At 45.4% G+C, this 19,643-nt stretch overlaps 8 protein-coding genes across 8 annotated transcripts; 5 read left to right on the forward strand and 3 right to left on the reverse strand.

Moving 5' to 3' along the window:
• Positions 1-896: 896 nt before the first annotated feature.
• TREMEDRAFT_67599 (uncharacterized protein) lies at positions 897-2,707 on the forward strand (the record flags this gene model as incomplete). The annotated part of the gene is made up of 7 exons (XM_007002916.1): positions 897-1,005; positions 1,049-1,136; positions 1,246-1,340; positions 1,386-1,820; positions 1,842-1,958; positions 2,183-2,260; positions 2,328-2,707. 7 exons carry the CDS (start codon positions 897-899, stop codon positions 2,705-2,707), a joined length of 1,302 nt encoding a protein of 433 aa, XP_007002978.1.
• A 525-nt stretch (positions 2,708-3,232) lies between these two features.
• TREMEDRAFT_27724 (uncharacterized protein) lies at positions 3,233-4,065 on the reverse strand (the record flags this gene model as incomplete). Its single annotated transcript, XM_007002322.1, has 3 exons — positions 3,233-3,651; positions 3,840-3,905; positions 3,996-4,065. Coding segments are annotated over 3 exons (555 nt in total), but the record flags the coding sequence as incomplete, so codon positions are not given.
• A 761-nt stretch (positions 4,066-4,826) lies between these two features.
• On the forward strand, positions 4,827-6,261 carry TREMEDRAFT_67600 (uncharacterized protein; the record flags this gene model as incomplete). Its single annotated transcript, XM_007002917.1, has 4 exons — positions 4,827-5,189; positions 5,325-5,525; positions 5,617-5,817; positions 5,962-6,261. 4 exons carry the CDS (start codon positions 4,827-4,829, stop codon positions 6,259-6,261), a joined length of 1,065 nt encoding a protein of 354 aa, XP_007002979.1.
• A 418-nt stretch (positions 6,262-6,679) lies between these two features.
• TREMEDRAFT_67601 (uncharacterized protein) lies at positions 6,680-9,255 on the forward strand (the record flags this gene model as incomplete). Its single annotated transcript, XM_007002918.1, has 4 exons — positions 6,680-6,731; positions 7,067-7,543; positions 7,866-8,371; positions 9,250-9,255. 4 exons carry the CDS (start codon positions 6,680-6,682, stop codon positions 9,253-9,255), a joined length of 1,041 nt encoding a protein of 346 aa, XP_007002980.1.
• A 100-nt stretch (positions 9,256-9,355) lies between these two features.
• Positions 9,356-11,930, reverse strand: TREMEDRAFT_27794 (uncharacterized protein; the record flags this gene model as incomplete). The annotated part of the gene is made up of 6 exons (XM_007002330.1): positions 9,356-9,556; positions 9,602-9,684; positions 9,727-9,956; positions 10,103-10,400; positions 10,449-10,523; positions 10,601-11,930. Coding segments are annotated over 6 exons (2,217 nt in total), but the record flags the coding sequence as incomplete, so codon positions are not given.
• Positions 11,931-12,235: 305 nt separating this feature from the next.
• Positions 12,236-14,336, forward strand: TREMEDRAFT_27182 (uncharacterized protein; the record flags this gene model as incomplete). Its single annotated transcript, XM_007002252.1, has 6 exons — positions 12,236-12,429; positions 12,514-12,671; positions 12,717-12,796; positions 12,870-13,607; positions 13,752-13,968; positions 14,068-14,336. 6 exons carry the CDS (start codon positions 12,236-12,238, stop codon positions 14,334-14,336), a joined length of 1,656 nt encoding a protein of 551 aa, XP_007002314.1.
• A 261-nt stretch (positions 14,337-14,597) lies between these two features.
• On the reverse strand, positions 14,598-18,369 carry TREMEDRAFT_73206 (uncharacterized protein; the record flags this gene model as incomplete). The annotated part of the gene is made up of 6 exons (XM_007003024.1): positions 14,598-14,828; positions 14,949-15,156; positions 15,410-16,235; positions 16,304-16,509; positions 16,622-17,690; positions 17,806-18,369. The coding sequence occupies 6 exons, from the start codon at positions 18,367-18,369 to the stop codon at positions 14,672-14,674; spliced, it is 3,030 nt and encodes a 1,009-aa protein (XP_007003086.1). The 3' UTR covers positions 14,598-14,671.
• Positions 18,370-18,749: 380 nt separating this feature from the next.
• TREMEDRAFT_27063 (uncharacterized protein) lies at positions 18,750-19,599 on the forward strand (the record flags this gene model as incomplete). Its single annotated transcript, XM_007002234.1, has 5 exons — positions 18,750-18,836; positions 18,918-18,970; positions 19,069-19,204; positions 19,300-19,416; positions 19,528-19,599. 5 exons carry the CDS (start codon positions 18,750-18,752, stop codon positions 19,597-19,599), a joined length of 465 nt encoding a protein of 154 aa, XP_007002296.1.
• Positions 19,600-19,643: the final 44 nt, after the last annotated feature.

Below are 19,643 nucleotides of genomic sequence, written 5' to 3' on the forward strand. Positions count from 1 at the left end.
GGAAGAAGCAAAAGGAAAAGTAGAATGATCTAGTGATGGAATGGGAGGAAGAAAACCGTTTGTCTGTGTAAAAGGGGCTCGTGCATTCGTCCTGGTTATAGAGGGTGGTGTATCTTCATCATCGGATTCGCCTGTTAGATCCACGGATATAGATGGATCGATGACTTGACGTGAAGGACCAGCATCGTACGTAGGGATAGACTGAGTGATTTGAGGTGAGAGACCATTGGGTCCGATGTCGTTGGTGAGGGTAGACATGATGGGTGGTTTGTGTTACCGTGCTCCGTTGTCAAGCGATGCAAGTCAAGGTCGTCAAGATCGCAATAGACTGAAAAGGGCAAATCAAGGTTGATGGTTGATATCAAAGGGTGGGAGCTATATGTAGAAGCGATATTGAAGCAGTGACATGAAGAAGGAGTTGATGAATGGGATGGAGGATGAGAGAATTGAAAAGAGAGTAGTACTCGTAGTGGTTTGAAAAGGAAAGAAAAATCCTTCCTTACTAAGCAAAAGTCGACGAGAGAGAAAGAGAGTGGCAGTGTGTTCGATCGCTCATCGCCGCCGGGGCCCGACTTCTTTAGATGGTGATATGGTCATCAAATAGTGAGCATCTTGCATCCTCTTCTTCATCCCTCATATCCACGTGAAGTATACCCAGATCTACCATGAACTATATCGAGTCACTGTAAACTTGAAATGACAAAAACCATGCATGAGAACCCATCATTTGACGTTTGACTGTTACTGCTGCGTGTTTGACGGGCAGCTTTGCAGCAAGTGCGGCTTTTTCGGGCCAGACTTGTCACACAACTCCTTTTCCTCCTGCCTTTCTAGAATCCTTCATCCCGGCTTACACACCTGCGCATCCATGTCATAGTATCTTGTCACTCATAATCATGCCTTCGGCACTGTTCACAGCCTCGCAATCAAGATGGGCTTTGCATATCCTCGTCGGTGTTCTCTCAGCGGTGGCAATTGCTTCTTCTGCTCCACCAAGTGCCGGAGGCGCGTTTCTCCCTTTTATGTTCTGATGTTGACTGACTGGCAGGAGCTGAGATGTATAGCGGTCAGGCGGGTGATATCAGAGGGTTGACCGTCATCTTGGGTTCTTGTGGCTTAGGAGGTGTCTCCATTTTGTTGGTGTTTTCCTTTCCAAATGATCTCATTCAACTCTGCGTCCATCTTCTACTCGCCCACGTTTCTCTCACATCGAAAGAATACAGAAGCACATAGACTGACTCCCAGACGAGCTGCTAATGTATTACTACCCAAACCATGGAGAATATACGTGGATCGACTAGAATTCACCATAGTGGCTATGCTTTGGATATGTTGGACTTGTCCGTCACCTTCCTTCCTTCATGTTGATATAGCTGATGTATAAGCCGCAACCATGGCTTTCTCAGCATTCACCCTTGAAAAAGGAGTATGTAGCTTTGAGATTTCCGAAGTGTTTTTACCCAATTGTCCTTTATTAACATTCGACCTAGCCCTTCTTCATCTCCTCTCTTCGACCACTTTATCTTTATTACTCGTCATCCTCTCTACCGCCCTTTCACCGAATTACTATCTACAATATTCGAATATGGATCCCTCCGAAGAGATCGCAACTAAGGATGTTATTGAATCGGATGTGTTCGTGATGTGGGAAATGGCTCTTGCTTCTCCACCACAATCACCAAAACTTGGCTCAGCAAAACTCAAAGATCCTTCAACACCAGCTATGTCATATGGGACTCAATCACCTACAACCCCTTTGGCACAGAGATTGCCTCAACCGACTAATCCTTATTCTCCATCAGCAGAGTCTGATATAAATGGTACATCCGGTGAAGCTGGAGTGCCGAAGAAGAGGGATAAATTCGCAGAAGGGAGAGTATGGAATTATGTCCCTCTTCTAATCTGTTCAATAGTAGTCGTGGGATGTGCTGGGTTTGTCATGGCTTATGGTCAAAGTGGTGAGTTGGAATCCATGTCGCATAGATATCCTTAAAGTTTTGTAACGTAAATACAGAGCTTATGGCTGACGATCAGTGGGTAGTAGTATCTTCATAATCATCGTCGGAATCTTCAGTGCAGCATTCGCTATCGTCTTGTACGTATCTCCCCTTCATAATGTCTATCTCTGTAACTGATCAATGATGCAGTCTCAAAATACATTCTCGAACGACCAAATCTACAGATCCAAAATCAATATTCGATCGACAAGATCGAGCTCTCGAAGTGGCTTGTGCTGGATTTCTCTTTCTTCTCTGGCCATGTGAGTGATCATTGACTATTTAAAATGCACGGGGAGCGAGCAAATGAATAAGTTGACTGACATGTAGTCGCCGCAATCATCTTTACCTTACTTCCCTCTGTCCCTAATAGAGCATGCGCCAACCCTGCCGCTTCCGCTGCTCCCACCATAGACCCTGTCGGACAATTAGAAGCTCAAATGACTTGTTTTCTCAGTACGACAGTCATCACTCTTGCTTGGTTTGCAAGTTGGCTCTTTTTCGCTCGTCTTCTAGGATTAGTATTCCCCATGCCTGACATGGATCGTTTGCCGGTTTTACAATCACATTCGAATTCAAATGTTCCAGAAGCTAGACCTTTGTTGCGTAATACTCCCGAAGCACGGCCGACTCCGGAACATCCCAAGATGGGTTGGGGGAGGATCGTCGCTGGTGAAGCGTTCGAATTGGGTGAAGCGGAGGATGATTGAATACTTAGAATGTACCATCTACAGGTTGAGGGTAATATTAAGGAAAACTAAGTGCAAGGAAATTTGTCAAGACCTTTGGTTGTATCTCTGCATGCTATGTATGAACTAGTTCTACTAATTCCCTTCACATTAATATACCTGAACTGAGTATCTTGAACCGATCAATAAAACATGACTTGATCTCCATGAGAAAAGTAGAATGAGGGACGACTTTCTTGAGAAAAAAGGTATTGGGAACACGACAAGTCGGATACGAAGGATACCTGATACCCAGACGATCATGGAGCTACCTTATTTTCCTCCCATGTCCCATCTGATTGCAAAGTCCATTGAGTACGACGATTAGGTATAGGTTTGAGTTCTAAAAATTCCACTGCGGTAGGACGTATAGCAATGAGAGCAAAATGTGTAAGTGCGAGTTGTATAAGTTCTTTTTCTTTCGGATCTTCCTGATTATCAATACCTCTATATCTCCCATTTAACTCATATCAAAAGCAACAGATTAACGAGCGGAAATTTGAATAATCAAGAGTAAAGAATACTCACACTTTTCCCAGGTAGACTGACAGGCCATTCACTAGGATGTTCAACTTGTTCAAGAGATTTACCAGGTTTAGGTCTTGCGAAACTAGCTCTTAAATGTCCACTCATTGATTCTTCCCATAATCTAATTCTTTCCTTTTCCCACCATTCCGAAGTACATTCCTCCTTTTCTTCCCCTTGAGATTCCTCGATGTCTTTTAGACCTAGACCTTGCAAAGCGCTGGATACTTCTGTTGGGGAAGAAGAAGGAAGTGGGAAAGTATAAGCTTGACCTGTTATACGGAATTGGACATTGGAAGGTTCGATCCACCAAGCAGCTTCGACCGTATGGTTTAATGCGAGATGAACGGGTTTTTGCATACGGGTGTCGGTGGTAAGTATCAATAGACCAGAGGGTGATACTGGGATGTTAGATCTGCTTTGAATAACAAGATGAGATGCAATTCTTCTGTGTATCTAGAGCCAGAAGACTGCGTGAAGGGGTACCAGTCTTTCTCTCACGGTAGCAATTGGCAGTACCGATATCCCAGGGATGAGTTATGTGGAGAATGCTTGCATAAATGGAGTAGTAAAGAAAAGGGGAACGCACTGCTACGATGTACCACAAATCGTACTTTTGGTTGTCCTTCCGGTGATAGCGTGGACAGTGCGTAAGCTGCCAATCAACTCATTGATCATTGACCATTTTACGTTTCGTCCAGCCGTGGGGCGGTGGAGGTGAAGACGAGAAGAAAGAAAGACGGACTGGTATATTTTGGGTTCTCTGTTAGTTGGTTTTCAAGTATCTGTCTCCAAGCCGGTTGAGACATATTGAGTCGGTGGTATAAGCGGCGTAGACGGTTCAGCTTGAGTAAGTGAGGAAATCGTGTTCAAAGATCAGAGAATAGGGAGACCGACCTTGGGGAGGAGATACTGTGATACGGCGGATACTACCCGATATGGAAGTGGGGTAAAGTGGGGAAGAGATTGAGCTCAACGGCTAACGGATACCGGAGGTTAGCAGCTAGAGTGAGACTCTGTCCCAAGAGGAAGGATTATCTATACGCATCATCTCCAATCATCAATATCTTAGATTGCCTTGGCCATGACAACCCTCTGGGGTTGCAGCGGTGAAGGACGACGACGACAGAAGTGGTGAAGGACCTGAAAGAGAAAAGGGGGTCCATCGGATGAACCTCCCCCCCCTCCTTCCCCTGGTTTCCTCTGCCAATGTGCCTGACTACAGGACAAATTGGTTGTCCTTCCTCTTCTTGTCAGATGTCTTGTTGATCTTTGTTTCTTGTCTCTTGCACAGGTTTCCAATCTCGATCCCACTTCTACTCTCCACTGCATCCAACATCAACTTACTACTGCTCTCACCTCCATACATATCTCTCTGAAACAACTGTGAAAACCGGAAAGATCAACGATCATCAATCTTCTACGCACGAGCCCTTGGGCCTTGTTTCTTACCATCAACAACAACAACAACAAGCGAACATCATATATCATGAGCATCACATCCGATCTTAAAATGGATCAACTTTCACTTCAAGATTTCACCCTCGAAACCCCTCTCTCAGCACAAGTAGACATCATGCCTAACATCGTATCATTCGGTTCTCCAAGTCAATCTGACGACGCGATAGAAGAGGTTTTAGATGAAGGTGATAAAACATTTGCTTCCCTCACTTCATCAGATATCAAATATGATCCTATACTATCTTCTCTCGCCAGAGCTCAGAAAGTAGTGGATAGTCCGAATACTTCAACTAGACAGAATGTTTTCAAGGCGAAACCAGCTCCAAAGTTTAGTAGTGATGTTGGACCGAGAATGACAAAGAGCGCTGCTTTACGTCAAGGATTGGATTGGGAGGCTTTGGATAAGAAACATGAGAAAGAGAGGAAAGAAGTGGGTTTTGAGAATACACCTGGACATAAAAGAGCTGGATTGGGTTTGGTGAGTTGTCATTCCTCCTCTGATTCGAGATGAACTATTGCATGACACTATGCCACATGTTGATGGGATGGAAGAAACATGGGTGATGCAAGGGTAGGGGGTGGTCGTTGGTGAGAGTCGATAGCTGATTGAAAGATGGTCAAAAGTCTAGCAACGCCAAGTTTGACCCCTCGACAAACTAAAGCTTCTCAACTTCGAGCTGGAGGTGATGTCACTCAGAGTGCAAAGAAAGATAGAGAAGCTATCGCAGCTGCTAATAAGGCGAGGGATGGAGAGGAAAGACAAATGAGGAGGAAGAGTATCGCCCTTCCGTCGAGTTTGAGTGCGCCGTCTATCGTGAGTCCCTTCAATCCCTTCCCATGAAATATCAAACATGCTTGCTTCAATGTTCATTCTCAACCACATTTTGGGAGATGTTGATGTATAGGTACCAAGGACGAACAAAGCTGCCGCTTTGAGAACAGGTCAACCATCCATGTCCAGTCCTGCTCGTCGACCTCAGTTCCCACTGTCCCCAACTGGAGCGGCGAATGTCATCCCTGGCTCGAATAATGCATCTCCTGCTGTAGGACAGAAAATGCGTCGAGGTAGTTTGACAGGATTATCAAGTCTTGGAACGCCTACAATTGTGAGTATTCTTGAAAGAAATGGACTCCCTTTATCCTGCTCTTGCCTCGTCTTTCATCATCCGTGTCCTATACCAACGTACACTCCTCATCATCCACGTGTAGCATCTCAATTGAGTTATCCGGAAGGAATGAGCTAATTACAGATGCCAAGGATGAACAAAGCCGCCCTTCTTCGGGCTCCCGTCTCATCTTCCACTGTACCCACAGTCACATCTTCCCCCAATCCACCCGTTCGACCAACACATAAAAAGACTTCCACGCTCGCTTCTATTCCTACCATGGCTACCCCTCCTGCCTCGAGTGGAAAGAAGGTATCGCCACCATCGGCATCTGCAGCGAGCAGTATAGGTTCATCCCGTCCTCGTCCTATGAGCATGGGACCAGGACCTAGACCGACCAAGGCGAGCTTGCTCCGCGCTGGACTGGGAGCGAAGGTGGCATGATGGATCATGTACGGCACGTCAATAAGGATAGTCTCATGGGATCTTGAGGATCGAGCAGTATCTTAGTGGAATCTTGAAATTATCTTGGTGTAGAATCGAATGTGTATGTTTGAATGTTCAAAGAAAGATATATCACATAGGGTGTTGAGAAAAGAGATACGATCTAATGATCTTACGAATGTATCACGAGCTGTTCGTTTGTAAGTCTGTGGCCGCACTATGGATGTGAGGTTGTGTGCTGTTGAGATGGTCATGTTGATGACAAACGCGTCTTTGAAGAGGACGCGTCGTGTTTTGGAATTTTGTCTTGCCTCCACTCGGATTGTCCTTCAATTACTCTACCACTCTACTACTCTGTTCAACTCACCACTACATCATTGCTTTTCTGCTAGCTGCTCCGTCACCAGAAAACATCATCATGCCCACCGCAATCACTACGAATGGCTCGGGTCGTACCAATCCAGAGCATGGTGAGTACAGAATGTCTTCGTGTTCTGCCCTTATTGACAATCCCTTCACCCCTCTCCTCTCCCCCACCCCCCCACCAATTCGAAACCACAAAAGGTGATTTTCCACCCCTGCGTCCCCGATTTGTTGACAACGCCTCTCTCTTCTCCCAAATAAAACCATCCACTTAGTATTGCAATCCTATCATGTAATGTCGGAGGATACCCTCAATCCTCTTACCCCCAACATCCCCGAACGCAAACCTGTGTGTCAGCAGCGATCCATGCTATCACCACCATTTCGTGTTCCCTCAAGAATCCATCTCCTGAATAAATTCCTCAAAACTGACTCTCACCAGAAGAATATCAATACCTAGATTTAATAACACGTATCATAACAACAGGTCAATCACGTCCAGATCGTACAGGAACAGGTGTCATTTCCCTATTCGCTCCTCCTTCCCTCCGATTTTCTTTGTCCAACCAAACATTACCATTGTTAACTACGAAACGTGTGTTTTTACGTGGAGTATGGGAAGAACTATTATGGTTCGTAAAAGGTTCAACAGACGGTAAACTTCTTTCTGAAAAAGGTATAAATATTTGGGATGGGAATGGAAGTAGAGAATATTTAGATAAAGTCGGTCTGAGTCATAGGAGGGAAGGTGATTTAGGACCTGTTTATGGTTTTCAATGGAGATTTTTCGGTGCCGAATATGGGACTTGTGATGATGATTATAATGGGAAAGGTGTTGATCAATTGAAAAATGTTATTGAAAAGATTAAGAATAATCCTACGGATAGAAGGATAATTTTAAGTGCTTGGAATCCTAAAGGTCTGTAGAGTCTTCTTTTTTCTCCTCCATGAACCTTGTCCTTTCCCATAAGTCTTCTTATCCCTTAGTTTCTTCTTCCCGTCTTTTTCCATATGATCTGAGAATGATAATTCGTGACCGCCGAATGATGCTCACGTAAAATATCTCTCATCTTCATCGTTCACGATCGGAAATGTCGCCCTTTTCTTCTATCGAGGTACTGCTCCTTTGCCGAACGCACAGCTATCAGATTGTGCAGGTTGTGTGAAACACGAGATGACTCCCGGATAACCCCATATGTTCCCGCGAACAAGTGAAAGAAAGGCCCTAGACTGATTTCCAGACCTTCCACTTATGGCCCTACCTCCATGTCACATGTTTTGTCAATTTTACGTCACATTACCACCTCTTCTTCCCTCAAACCCTTCCGACCCCTCCAATCCATCCAATCCCTCCGATATCGACTCTCCTCAAGACTCATCTATCGACCCTTCAGGTCCACGAGACCCAAATATCAAGCCAAAACTAAGTTGTTTAATGTATCAACGTTCTTGCGATCTAGGTCTAGGAGTCCCATTCAATATAGCTTCTTACGCTTTACTCACTCATATGATCGCCCTGGTAACAGATTGTGAAGCCCATGAATTGATATTACAAATGGGTGATGCACATGTTTATAAGGATCATATCGAACCTTTGAAAATACAATTGGAACGTCAACCTAGGGAATTCCCAAAGTTGAATTGGAAGAGGAGTAAAGAAGAGATTAGTGATATTGATGGGTTTAAAAGTGATGATTTGGAAGTTTTAGGTTATAAACCATTAGGTAAGATTGAGATGAAGATGTCTGTGAGTCCTTTTTTTTCCTCTTCTTGATTATCTTGACCATTTGTTGAAAATCATATTTTCGTCCTCAGTTCGAAATCTGTTCTTCTTTCGTTCGTTCCGGAGTTTTTACATGAATGGGAGGAGCTGGCGTGTTATGTTGTTCTTTGAATTGATAGTTCAACGTTTGATATGCGACACGAGAAAGGGGAAATCTCAAGTAGGAAGATCATATCGACTTGCAAGCTGACAACTAAGGCTTGATACCCTACTTTTCTTCAACATTAGACTGTACGAGTAGTACTGTATGGTATCTTTCTGCTCTCATGCATCTTGTGGTTGCTACAAATTCATCACATCATACCTTGGATGGTCATACTGATGGTCATACAACAAATTCACCAAATTTACATTTATCGTCGTACATTCCTCGGAGGCGGTAGAAGCGAAGTTCGGTCAGGTTGATATTGTTTCATCCTGTCCATTAGTCCAGCTCTTCTCGGTCACTTTGAAACTCACAATTGTCGAATGGTATTGATGATTTCCCCTGAGGTGTCAGCTCTTCATCATGTGCTACCAATTTCCATACGAACTCTGCAACGCAACTCAAGGCTACGTGAGAAACATGATGATATAACGAGAGTCCGTCAGTCTAGAGGAGAAGAATGGAAAGTTTACGAGAGCTGAACATGATGTATCTCAGGAATGTTGATACCGAGTGAAACTTGACCCACCTGCCTGCTTGCCATTCTCAGCTTCGAATTCGTATCTCTTCTGACCTCCCTCGCGCCAGACATATAATTTGAAACCGCCAGCTCGACCGGACAACTTGCAACTTGCCACCAGAGAAATATGGAATGATGTCGTTTTCATACTATCAAAGAAAGTGCGCGAATCGGAAGGCATGATCTAAGCGTAAGTGTGTATGCCAAGAAGAAATAACACGAGTGTCCTTCTGTCGAGCGATACCGAAACATAGCAACAGGTAAAGATGTCTTCTCCACTGACCTAGCTCTCCCTCAACGACTGCCGGACAATATCGCAGAGGGAGGAGCGGCGGATGTTGTCGAAAGTTGTGTGAACATAGGGGTAGGGTCTAGTGGAGAGGGGCGCAGACAACCTGAGAAAACTCACATGAATGTAATCACCATCGATAGCAAGTACCCTCTCATGTCGTCCTATAGCTATTTTACGCTGTACGACATATTTCTATCCTGATCAATACCGCTCATCACACTTTATGAGATGATCTACCTTATATGTCTGAGTAAAGTCCGCGACTCCCGGACCGAACTTCTGCAATGGTGCCGGTTCACTTTGTCTTTTAAAGATGGACGCTTACACATCAGTATATGGCGCGAACTTGTGAGATGACTCACCGCTGGGATCTCCACCTCTTCTATCTCCGATCCGGAGACCATGTTCCACCGCCCATTGTCGTCGCACAAGAGCTAGATCTGTCTTTCCTTCCAAAGACGCGACCGTTCGGTCTAGAGGAAGAGCAATAGAGAGGTCGGCGAGACAGAGTACCCAATCTGATGAGGGAGACTGAAGCCGTTTCTTCTTGCATAAAACCTCGGTGAGGTCGGCTATGTACATGTCGGAGGGACTAAGATCAGTACGACTTCGGCTCGTTTTGTCATCAAATGATCAACAGATACATGGGGGCGAATATCACTTATGAAGAGGAGGAAGGGGTAATGGTTGGATGGGGCTGAGATAGGGGATGGCACATGGAAGTCAATGATAACTCACACACTGATAGTAGTGGTAAAGTGAACGTCTGCGCTCGCCGCTACTCTCACTCTCAGTAATACCGGTTTGCTCAGTGTAGAACTCAACCCAACACTCCCTTTCAAACCTGTGGAACTGAGACTCGGACCCCCAATGACTGACATATCATTCGAAGAAAGGGAAGTGACCGAAGCGTCCGCTGATGGGTGTTTAGTGAGATTTGGTCGACTCGGCGCTGGAGGTCGAAGACGTGAGGGCCCAGCGATGACACGAGAGGGTCGACGTTGAATATGGGGTGCTTTGGCGAGATTTTGTCGAACTGGGAAGGATAAGTATTTGTCTCAGAAAAGAAAAGAAAAGGACATACTTTGCGCTTCTGTAGCTTCGACTATGGCGAATTGACCGTAAGAAAATTTAGAGATCTGGCCTTCTCTGTCCAGTGCTGCCTGTCAATACCACCTTCATCGAACTTTTCAGCTTATCGATCATCGAACTGGAGAAGAATGGTATGATGCTCACGAGGGAAATCCTCATCCACTTCTCCATCATCTTCCACGATACGTAAACCCCAGCCGACAGTTGACATTTTATGCTCGCCATCATCTTCGCTCAACTTAGGTTCTCTCTCTTCTTCCCAATACCTATACAATCCATGGCCTATCGTCTCCTCAACAGTGGCGTCTTTACGAACGCGAGCCACGAGAGGTTTGGTGGCTTGTTTCGAATGAGGATAGTATAATTCGAGAGATACGGAAGGTGCGTTTGATGGTGCGGCTACTGAAGCGTATAGCGATGTAAACGGGTTGGAGAGGGTGAATTCCGCCATGGCATTTGCTGTAGATACTAAATGTGGGATATGTTTGTTCAGAGCTGCTGTCAACGCAGATGCTTTCTTCCCGGGGCTATTCTGTAGGGAGACCGGTTTGAACTCCAATTGCTCTACTTCTGCGTCGTCGGTAGCCATGGACGATGGTCGGTCTTGAATCAGAGCGGCGACAGATTTCCGTCGATCCACTGGCATTTCATGAGCATCATCATATTCGTCTTCATCAACGTCACTCCCTTCGTCCATTGCGTCACCTAAACCAGCTCCATTAACCGCTGCAAGACCAAGATCTCGAGGACGAGCGCTATTAGCCATCCCGACAGAATTTGGTTCTCCTTCATAGGCGTCATCATTGATCCTGACGTTCACAGCAGAATTTTCGGTGATATCATCATCATCCATGAATTCCCCATCGATAGAGACACTCAATGCGTGTTCATGTTCCATATCATCCATCATGCCAACCAGTTGATGACCCGCCAAGTTTGCATTACCCGGAACGGATTGGCCTCTTTGAGTCATTCCAGACGAAGGAGCCGGTGCTGAATCTGACCTAGGTCTACCTTGATGTAGCATGTTCCCTTCGAAGCCTTGAATATTGGTAGGTGTTTTTTCCAATGTTGGAGATAACGGTGGAGCTATTGAAGATGAATTCGCTCGCTCCCTTTGATTTAATCTCGCTTCGAGCCTTCGTCCAGTCACTCGCATACCAGCTCCACCTGTCCTACCGGCAGGTATGATAGTCTGCGTATATCTCAATCCTCCAGGACGAACGTCAGAAGCATCACGTTCCGAAGCTGCTCGTCTACGATTCCGTATCCCACCTTCTACTGAGTCGTCGGTAGGTGAGGGAGGGGGCGAGTCGAGGGCGCGTTTGATCTCGGGCCAGCGGTCGACATGAGCCAGACCAGAAGCTGCGATAAAAGGGTTGACGGAGAAGGTAGGATCGAGTGAGATGATACGTGGGGTCAAGGGGTCGTCACAGTTGCGCAGAGCGGAGAGTCGGATGGCTTGGAGGAGGAAGCTGAATTGTCAGTGGTGAACGAGTAGGGGGTCATGACGCGTTCTTACCCAACATCTGTGACCATGGCCATGTTGATTGGGTGTCTGTCTCCAATTACTTGCCCCAATTACTTGCCCCAATTAAACCGCCTGCTGTACGAGCAAGTACTTATCGTCGTCGAGGATGATATCTATGGCTGGTGATGTTCAGCGTCATTCCTCAGTGTCGAGTTCAAAGTGGGAGGAGCGAACAAGTTTCATTGATTTTCAGGGCGACGAAGAAATTTCAGTCCACCTCTTACTTTTCGCCCTGTCGCAACAACGCAATGTCCGGCACACTCATATCTGCCCTCGTCTGGGTCCCAAAAGGTCGTGCGGCACTCAAACCAAAGAGATATAACCTAGATGAAGACGAGATACAAAGAGTGGGTAAGCTGGGTGGACCTGGGGCGTTGGAGAAGCTGCAGGAGGAGATGGCCGAGGTGGATCTGAGTGACGGGGAGCAGAATCAATCTGAAGGGTCGGAAGATTGGGAGGAGTGAGTCCATCTATCTCTTGCACTTTACACTAATGATATCAAAAAGCTCATGTTCAGCCTTGACAGTGAGGACGACTCTGCCGCAGAATCGAAAGACGACGAGGATGGTCAAACGGATGATGATGGAGATGTGGAGATGAAAGGGGATCCAGAATCATCAAATCCTAACGACTTGTCCGCTTTTAGATTGGACAAATATGACGAAGAAGACTCCAAAGGTGTTGGTGAGGCACTTTCTCGGGACAATCACTTACGGAGCTGATTCACAGCTATGGGAGCTTTTGCCAATATTAAAGGGTTAGCATTTTACAAGGATAACAATGATGATCCGTATATCACCTTGAAAGAGGTAAGATCATTCCTTCCAAGCTTTTCATTTGATCTGTAGGAGATGTGAGACGTGAAATGTTGCTCACGATCAGGATGACGATGATGAGGAGGAAGAATTAGAACTTCTTCCAACCGACCAAATGCTCATTTCAGCACGTACAACATCTGATCTTTCCTCTATCGACTTTCACGTTTATGACGACCCTAACACTTCCCTCACAGTCCATCATGATCTCCTTCTCCCTGCTTTCCCACTTTGTGTCGAATGGTTAGATTTTCCATCTGGTTCATCCACCCATTCTGGAAATTTCATCGCTGTAGGAGGGTTCGATCCATCTATCGAAATATGGGATGCGGATCTAATTGATGGTTTGTATCCACAAGCAATCCTTGGTCCATCTCCAATGATGGAAAAACCCACAGCAAAAGCTTTAGGAACAGGAAAGAAAAAGAGAAAACAAATTGTTGAACCTGCTGCTCAAGATGAATATCATACTCGACCCGTATTAGGATTATCTTGGACACCTCATCATCGTAATTTACTTTTATCATGTTCAGCCGATGCGACTGTTAAATTGTGGGATTTGACAAGAGAAAGTCCTATGACGGCTTTGAGAAGTTGGAATGGTGTCCATCAAGGTGAAGAAAGGGTTCAAGCTGTGGAATGGAATAAAAATATTGGATCTGGATTGGATAAAGCTGTTTTAAGTGCTGGAGAGAGAACTGTTAAAGTTTGGGATACGAGGAGTGTTGAAGATTGGATAGGTGTAAAGTTGAGTAGTGATGTGGAATGTGTCAAATGGGATCCATGGGCATCAACATCTTTCTACGTGAGTAGTTCACTTCGAATATCTTTGCCTCCATCATTCAGTATACAATTTAGTCACGATAGGCAGAATCTCATCTCATTCAACCTCTTCCAATCTTGTTTTATGACAGTATATGAAGGAGGAAAGAGAATGCGCTAAGATCAGGTATCACTAGAAAACGGTCTCATACTAGCATACGACTCACGTACACTTTCCTCCTCCCCTGGATCACTTTCATCCGCTCAACCAAAATATACAATATCAGCACACGATTCCGCCGCCTCTGCACTAGATGTCAGTCCTCATATTCCCGGTTTACTATTAACGGGCGGACAAGATAAACTGGTGAAATTATGGAATATACTAGAAGAAGAAACCGAAGGTTCCAATGTGGCTGTGACAAATGTTTCAAATTCTGAAACTGTTAAAGATCCTTCAAGTCAAACTAAGAAAGGGAAGAAAAATTCTACAAAGATACAAGGTCGTCAAAGGGAAATCAGTATGGTGACATCTAGAGATCTTGGAGTAGGTAAAGTTTTCACTGCTCGATTTTCTCCAGATCCAGATACACCGCTCACTCTTGCCGCAGCGGGTAGTAGGGCCGTGGTACAGATTTGGGATGCTGCTAGTAATCCAGGTGCTAGGAAAGCTTTTGGTGAAAGGTTATCAAAGATGGGTCGAAGATTAGGAGAAGTCAAGAAAGGTGGTGGAGTTGTAGGTGTTGTAGATGAAAGTGATGAGGATGATTAGAGGTTTGAGTTGGGAAGTGGAGGAGTTGATTAAAGTGGGTATGATAAAGATGAGATGAGAGTGTAATATTTCATAATCTTCAGTACATATTTTTGCATTGCATTGTTTTCTCTCGAATGTTGTTAATCTCTTTGATAGTCCTTAACCTGTAGCGAGGAGCATCTTGGACAGATTGATTGACTGCCCTTCGTCAAGGACACAACTTGGATATTCGACCTTCTGACTGGATACGACTAACACGTGTGGAGGCAGCATGAAATGCAAGACGTCAAATATTATGCATAACATTTCTCTTGTCAACCGGTATGATGATATCACTGACGAGACAGAAAGAATCACGTAATCGCACCATGTCCACTTCCATGAGTATGTCCATGTAAACGAGGCGAAACGATTTGTGAATGTCTTGATGCTACACCAAAATGTATTCTATCCTCTTCCGAAAGCCAGATCCCTTCAACGTATTTCCGTTTGATCCATTCGGGCATTGTACTACTATCAGCTACCTCCATCGGACAAGATGAGAACTCGTAAAGAAGAAAATTTCATACCGATCCGGGAAAAAGGCCGTTGGACTGGGTAGAATGAGAGAGACATGTTGAATTCACTTACTCGTCACTCGGTATCAAATCACGAGGTTTTCGTCTTTCCCAAACTGCATTACCCCTCTCATTACCCCATTCAGCGGCGAGAAGGATACTACCAGGTGTCCAAATGTCTAAATCTACAGATCGAGGTTTGGAAATGTGTGTACCGAGTGAACGATGGATTCCAACGCAACGAATGCAGAGGAACAATACCATTGGGTGATCTCGTAAGCCTGTCATTAGTTTTGTTCTGATGCGAATCTTCTGAGAATGGCTCCCGGGTAGGAAATAGACTTGTCAATTGGTCTGACGGTGATATGACTTCACAAAATGAATCAGCTAGCAAGTGTGTCGAATTTTTGGCTCTTGGCGGGTCTGGTGGGAAACAAAATGATGCTCGCCAGATGCAAGCTGAACATGACGAGGAGAAAAGAAACAATGGGTCACAGGAGAGTCGAAGAGATGAGAAGAATAGTAACCACTCACTGATCGTAGCCCAACGAGAGGACTTCATCCCCTTTCCACAATCCGCACATTTACTATTCCCCTCTTCCGCCGCGATAGCCCGTAACATTTTCATATCCGGTTCCCTCCCTTCCATACTTCTCGTACCCCCCACATCTCCCACTCTCTTCTCCGATTTCCCCAAATGTTCTAGATCTTCTGACCTACTTCTCGTCACTCCCCCTTCTCCTTCAGAACCATGTGCCAGACTCTCACTTTTCACTCTTCTCCCCGGACTTTCTCCTACGGTCCCCAATCCAAGACCTGCCATCTCCAAAACCCGTTTCTCGATATCTTCCCCTACGCTCATATCATACCAACTATACCTATCGCTCGGTCTACTACTCGGTGACGTTCCCGCCCCATCGCTAGTTCCCGTACCTATCGACAAATGCCCTGGTTCTGACACGGGAGTCAATCTTTCTTCTTCTTGAACCGGAGACCGAGTGTGTTGTTGTGGGAACGTTGGTCGAGGTAATTCAAGAGCAGTTGAATCGGATCTTGCGGAGTTGACAGCTTGAGAGACGTTATTCCATTGTTGACCCGCTATCTCGGCGGATTGTCTTAATACCTTTTTGAGACTTGTTTGACGTTTACGTATTTCCACTGGCGTTTGAGGAGGAAGAGAACGTCTACCAACTGGGGTACCTAAACCTATACTGGGGAATCCGAGTTTAGGTCGAGTGGGTAAAGCGTGGTCATCTAAAGATCCGGAAACGGTACGCAGTTTGGAAGCATCAAATGTTCTAACGGAGGAAGTGCCGTTGATACAAGATTCGATAGCGTTGCAAATTGCGTATAACCATTGCTACGTGTCAGCCACATCTCAGCAGTAGATTGGAGGAGACATGGAAAGACAGAGAGGAAACAGCTCACCTTCATTTCTTGCTCCGATGTAGCTTGATACAATCTTCGGCCTTGAGTCGGGGTCACAACCTCGAAGACGAAGCGTCTGTCCGTTCCTCGACCTTCCCGAACACTGGCAAACTTGAGATCGATCACAGCATGTGCCGAATCAGGTTTTTCGATACCATTGTCCCGATATTCGTATATCCTCGAATGATCGAGGACGACCCAGAATTCTGACCGACTCAGCTGCACATCCTTTTCGCCTTGACGGAAGTTTTTCCGAAGAGAAGGGGACGCGGCGTAGCGAGATAGGAAGTTTTGTATCAAGAAAAAAAAAGTACTCACTCTCCCACTTCGACTTTCCGCCTGTCTTGCTCAAGCCCTCCCAGCTTCCTGCACCCCACAGTACTCCCTCCTTTTTCCTCCCGACTTGTTCACGCTCAGCATCTTCATCGCCCCTCCCGTCCAGCCCTCCCACCCCTCCAACACCAGAAGCTACTGATTTCGCCTCAATAGCAGAGGCGTTGACAAAGAACGGTGAGGTGTAGTTGACCCCGTTCCCCTGAAGCGACCTCCTGTTCAATAATGGAGGTCGCGTGGGGGAGTCTTCGATGGTCGACAATCTCGGAGGAAAGGAGGGAGTGTCTATCATCCGTGGGCGAAAGGAAGCACTGTCCAGACTCATCCTCGATGATCTTTGTGGGGTATCTCCGGACGTTTGGGAAAGCGATAAATTGCTGGAAGAGGGATTGAGTAAATCTCGTAACCTACCACCTACCGATTTTTGGAGCTTATGTATCCTTTTTGGTCGACGATGTTCGATGGCGTGATTGGACAAAATGGCAGAAGGTGGTGAGAAAGTACCGAAGGTATCATCCGCAGGATCCAGATGGGAGACATCAGAATAAGAATGAGGGATCAAACTCGATACTGCATGTTCGAGGTCGGTGGTTTGGTGTTCTCTTTGACCCCATGCGACGAGTAAGTCAGTCCGGACGGAACCGAGCCGGGAAAGAGACTCAGATAGGGTGAGACGAAGCAAAGTGGGGTTAGGATGAGGACTAGTAGATTGTTTGTCGGTGTCAGCTGACAACCCATTTAGACGAGGGGTGAACTGTAGGGGTTCAGTGGAAGTGATAGTTGAGTCACTCAAGACACTAGACGCCCATGTGTAAAGAGAGACGAGGAGATCGAGACAGGATACAGAGCTGGGAGGGACAGCATAAAGAAGGGTGGAATGATGATTATACCGAGCAAGATCGAATTGTGCCAGACGAGCAGCTTGCGCGTGGTCAGATGATCCGCGACGAGGAGTTAGATGGGGCGAAGAAGCGTATTGCGAAGTTGGAGTGGGGGAACCGGGTATAGGAGAGAGGTATAGTGATGTTTGGTGATAGAAATTCTTGGCGACGTTCTGACTATGAGCATTGGTCAATTCACCTTTCATTCCACCTGATTTGCACCTTGTACAGCTGAAAGGGCACACGATCACGGGTAAATTTATCAACGCACAAACGAATGACGCTCACCTCAAATTTGACCCTAGCAGCCCCATTGGCCACTCCATGTCTCTTCAAATCCCCTTTTACAGCCGCGACATTCCTCTCTACCAAAACTTCCAACTCTTCCCTCTCTTTCCTCCTTTTCGCTTTCCTGACTTTTCTCGTCCCCTCATTCACATCCCATACTCCCCCCTGTACACCATACCCAACTTCCAACCATTGTGCCAGTTCTCCTAAAGCTCCAAACAACTCGTCCTCTGCTCTTTCCAGTTGCTCCAGAAGCGACCTCACCACACTTGCTGCCCCTAAAGCCGCCTTGGTCAATCGTTTGAGCGTCGCAGCTGAGTGTTCTAGAGAAGAGAACGTAGATCGTAAGAGAAGCGAATCCGGGACAGGTCGAACAGGTAAGAATTTTTCTGCTTCTGATGGCATAGGTGCCGGAGGGGCGAGCGGAACGGTATGAGGTAAAGGTAGACTTTGAGAGGTACCTGAACTGGCACCACTTCCTATGCTAGCTGCACTTCTGGCTGATCTGGCGGATAATCGAGAAGATTCACCGGCTGAGGAGAAAGTAGGATCGGAGGAATTCATGTTGATTGGGAATGCGAGCGGCGAGGGATGACGAGGTGGGGGTAGGATGGGATGAGTTGATGGATATGAATGAGGGTGTGACATTTGATGTTTTCAATGATCTTGTTGCTGACTTCCAGTCTTGTAGAATGACTAATAGCAGGGAGAGGAGATGAAGAGGGTCATGGTGAGTGGAATGTAAGAGTACAGTATGTAGTTGTGGTCGTGGTTGTAGCTATTGATGGTGTGGACCTGAGCGCCGGAGAACACGTTTCAGATCTGGTATGATTTGGCATTATGACTTTGTCAAGTGATCTTATCACTCCAATTACAACTCGCACTCTACTTTTGAGAAGAATTCTACACAAGAACAGTCGTGATCAATTAGTGTAGGCAACATAATGGCACAACCATTCGATCCAGAAACAGCTGGGAACGCAGCTGAAATAGAACAACAATTCGCCGTTAAAACAGTCGAACATCTCGAGGTGTGTGTCCACCTCATTATTCCATATATTCCATCATCGTTAAAATCAGAATCATCATGGTCGACTTGCTGATTCAAATAGACATATGAAAAACTTATCACTTCTTTACCTCCAAATAAACTTAAGCTCACCCCGTAAGTATCATCCCCCCCATGATCACGATACTTTAGATAGAAGTGGACGTTCGAACCAATTATCAGCAATAGTTAATCTTGGCTTATAAAATATCCAGTATAGATGACGAAATACATGAACATTTCTTAACTCATTTTCCTGAATATAAATGGGAAGACGCTCTTAGGAACTTAGATGAAGATGAAATGAAATCTTCTCATGGGAAAGAAAAATGGAGACATTTCATACAAGTCGTTAGTTTTTCCCTTCCTTTCCTTCTTTCCTCCTTCACCTTTAACCCTTGAACTCTTAGATCGCTCGGAAATTAGGTGAGATGACTTATCAATAGTATGAAAAAAAGTTGAAAGATTATAATTTTGGGACACTTGTGAGAAAAGATTCAGAAAAACTTTATTCGGAAGAAAATTCAATTTTGGTCACTCGTATTCAATTCTTCGCTATAGAAGTGAGTCTTCATATTCTAGTTTACACTACTCTCAAAGATCTTTGGACTTTTCGTAAGATTGATTCACAACGACAAGTTTAGCCTGTGATTGTCGGACATTGCTTATTTCAGATCTCACGGAATCGAGCTGGTCTCAATGACAAAATATATCACGAGGCTCAACGAAGAAAAAAGGCATCATGATGGTATGCAATTGATCTACAATGTTGGAACAAATCAGACAAAGC

Source organism: Tremella mesenterica (assembly GCF_000271645.1).
Source record: "Tremella mesenterica DSM 1558 unplaced genomic scaffold TREMEscaffold_2, whole genome shotgun sequence".
Taxonomy (NCBI): domain Eukaryota; kingdom Fungi; phylum Basidiomycota; class Tremellomycetes; order Tremellales; family Tremellaceae; genus Tremella; species Tremella mesenterica.